At 48.8% G+C, this 2,456-nt stretch overlaps 1 protein-coding gene across 1 annotated transcript; it reads left to right on the top strand.

Annotated features, from left to right (window-relative positions):
• Positions 1–227: 227 nt before the first annotated feature.
• LOC102456825 (olfactory receptor 52P1-like) lies at positions 228–1,166 on the top strand. Its single transcript, XM_006112082.2, has one exon. The coding sequence runs from the start codon at positions 228–230 to the stop codon at positions 1,164–1,166; it is 939 nt and encodes a 312-aa protein (XP_006112144.2).
• The last annotated feature ends 1,290 nt before the right edge of the window (positions 1,167–2,456 follow it).

The following is a 2,456-nucleotide window of genomic DNA, read 5'->3' as shown; positions in this document are numbered from 1 at the left end:
CGAGGGTGGCAGTGTAGACATACCGTGAGAACTTGACTTTGACTTAAAAAAAATGCTGCTACTAAGAAACGTTGCCACCTCATCACTCACCCTACTTTCTATGATGTTATTAACAGAATTATTTATCATACTAGATGTAATAAAGGATATAACCCACCTGACTCGGCTCCTTTCCCCTCACAGGAAACTTGAGCATTTCGGAGCCTGATTGATGCATTGGCCACCGCATGGCAGCTTTCAACCTCACTCCCTCTGGCACATCAACATTCATTTTAACAGGCATCCCTGGCCTGGAAGCTGCCCACATCTGGATTTCCATCCCGTTCTCTATTTTCTACGTTTTCAGCCTGTTGGGAAATTTCACAGTTCTGTTTGTGGTAGGCAAAGAACAGACCCTGCACACGCCGATGTACCTGCTCCTCTGCATGCTGGCGCTCGCTGACATCGGCATGTCTAGCTCTGTCGTGCCCAAGGCCCTGTGCATATTTTGGTTTAATTTGAAAAGCATCACCATGGGGGGCTGCCTCACCCAGATGTTCTTCCTTCACTTGGTTTCAGTTATAAAGTCAGCTGTTCTCGTGGCAATGGCCTTCGATCGCTACGTGGCCATATGTAACCCTCTGAGATACACCACCATCCTCAGCAATGCACGAATAGCTAAGCTAGGGCTAGTGTGTGTGATAAGAGCTGTTCTCCTCATTCTGCCCCTGCCTCTGCTCCTGGGCAGGCTGCCATTCTGTGTCAACCGCATTATCCCCCACACGTACTGTGAGCACATGGCTGTGGCAAAGATTTCATGTGGGGACATCACAGTCAACAGACTGTATAGCTTAGTCATAGCATTTGTAGTCATCTCATTAGACTTGATGGTCATTATGCTGTCCTACTGTGTGATCCTCAGGGCCATCCTCAGGATCTCCTCCAAGAAAGCCCACCTGAAAGCCCTCAACACCTGCACCGCCCACATCTGCATCATACTGTCCTCTTACGCTTCCAGCCTCTTCTCCATCCTGACCCACCGATTTGGTCAGGGCATCGCTCCCCATGTTCACATCATCTTGGCCAACCTCTATTTCCTCCTCCCTGCCGTACTCAACCCTATCATTTATGGGGTCAAAACCAAAGAGCTTCGCGACAAAGTGGGCAAATACACCTGCAGAATGTAATCACCTGAAAGCTAGATGACAAAAGGGGGAAAGCATCCTAGCTTGGTGGAGTTCAGCATTGTGAAAATGCACAATCTGAGAATAGCCTCACACCTAATATCACACCATGACCAGGCCATGTTCTCTCCATAGCTGAGTTCCTTTTCCTGACCATCCTCTGACTTCTTTCACCATCCCCTGTCCACCCCCATCCCCACACATGAACATAAGAATGGCCGTACTGGGTCAGACCAAAGGTCCATCTAGCCCAGTATCCCGTCTGCCGACAGTGGCCAGCACCAGGTGCCCCAGAGAGGGTGGACCGAAGACAATGATCAAGCAATTTGTCTCCTGCCATTCCAGGCATGCGCCACGTGCCCGGGGCCAGGCCAGCCCCGAGCACTTGGCGGGCCCACAGAAATGCCCCCGCGGGCACCGTGTTGGGGACCATGGGTATATATGTTCCATGGTCTCTCTCATGCCATAGGGAAAAAAAACAGCTTCAGGAATGGGGTGAACTGGATCAGGTACATTCACATGCTCCCAGCACTATTTAGTCGTCATCAAGTGACGTCCCCCTCAAGATGTGTGACTAATGTTGAGTACAAGCTGGTCTACTGAGGTTCTTCACCAACCATTGCTGGTAGAATGTTCCACCACGTATCTGCAGTTGATACCACATAGTCCTCTTCTCAACGGCCTCCAACAAGTCCATGCCTGTCCTTTCAAAACAGGATTATCAACATGGCGGAGCATAATGAGAGGGGCTTTTGGATTCTTCTGGGACTGGCCAGTGTAAGAGAAAGAGAACTTGGCAGAGTTGATGCTCGTGTACTAGGTACTGGACATTTACCTAACTATATACCAACTACTGCAGATTCATTCCAAAGTAAGGCACAATGAGGTGGTTTGACGTAATGCTGATTTGGGATGTTTTGGCTAAGGTTTCAGAGACAAGAGGTGATAACAAACAAGTGTCATGACACCAAAGGTGGGACGTCGGAGGTTTAGTTTTGTTGGTCTCCATCTATAAGTGTCATGTTACTTCACTTTAATCCTTTGTGGGGCATCGGGAACGTGAGAGACGCCTGCTGCTGACTGAACTACTCCACACTCATGTGTTAGTGTACCTGTATCCATGGAGATAGACAGAGCACTAGGGCTATGCTTTTATGGCAGTAAGCCCAGCTGAGGGCTTTTGTCACTGAACTGCGCCTGTGGTTATTCTGTATGGCTGTGTCTACACTGGCATGAATTTCCAGAAATGCTTAAAATGGAATACTATTCCGTTTTCAGTTTTTCCGGAAGCCC

The sequence above is a fragment of the Pelodiscus sinensis genome, chromosome 1, assembly GCF_049634645.1.
Source record: "Pelodiscus sinensis isolate JC-2024 chromosome 1, ASM4963464v1, whole genome shotgun sequence".
Taxonomy (NCBI): domain Eukaryota; kingdom Metazoa; phylum Chordata; order Testudines; family Trionychidae; genus Pelodiscus; species Pelodiscus sinensis.
The sequence above is the reverse complement of the archived record's forward strand: the minus strand, read 5'-3'. Positions and strand labels throughout refer to the sequence as shown.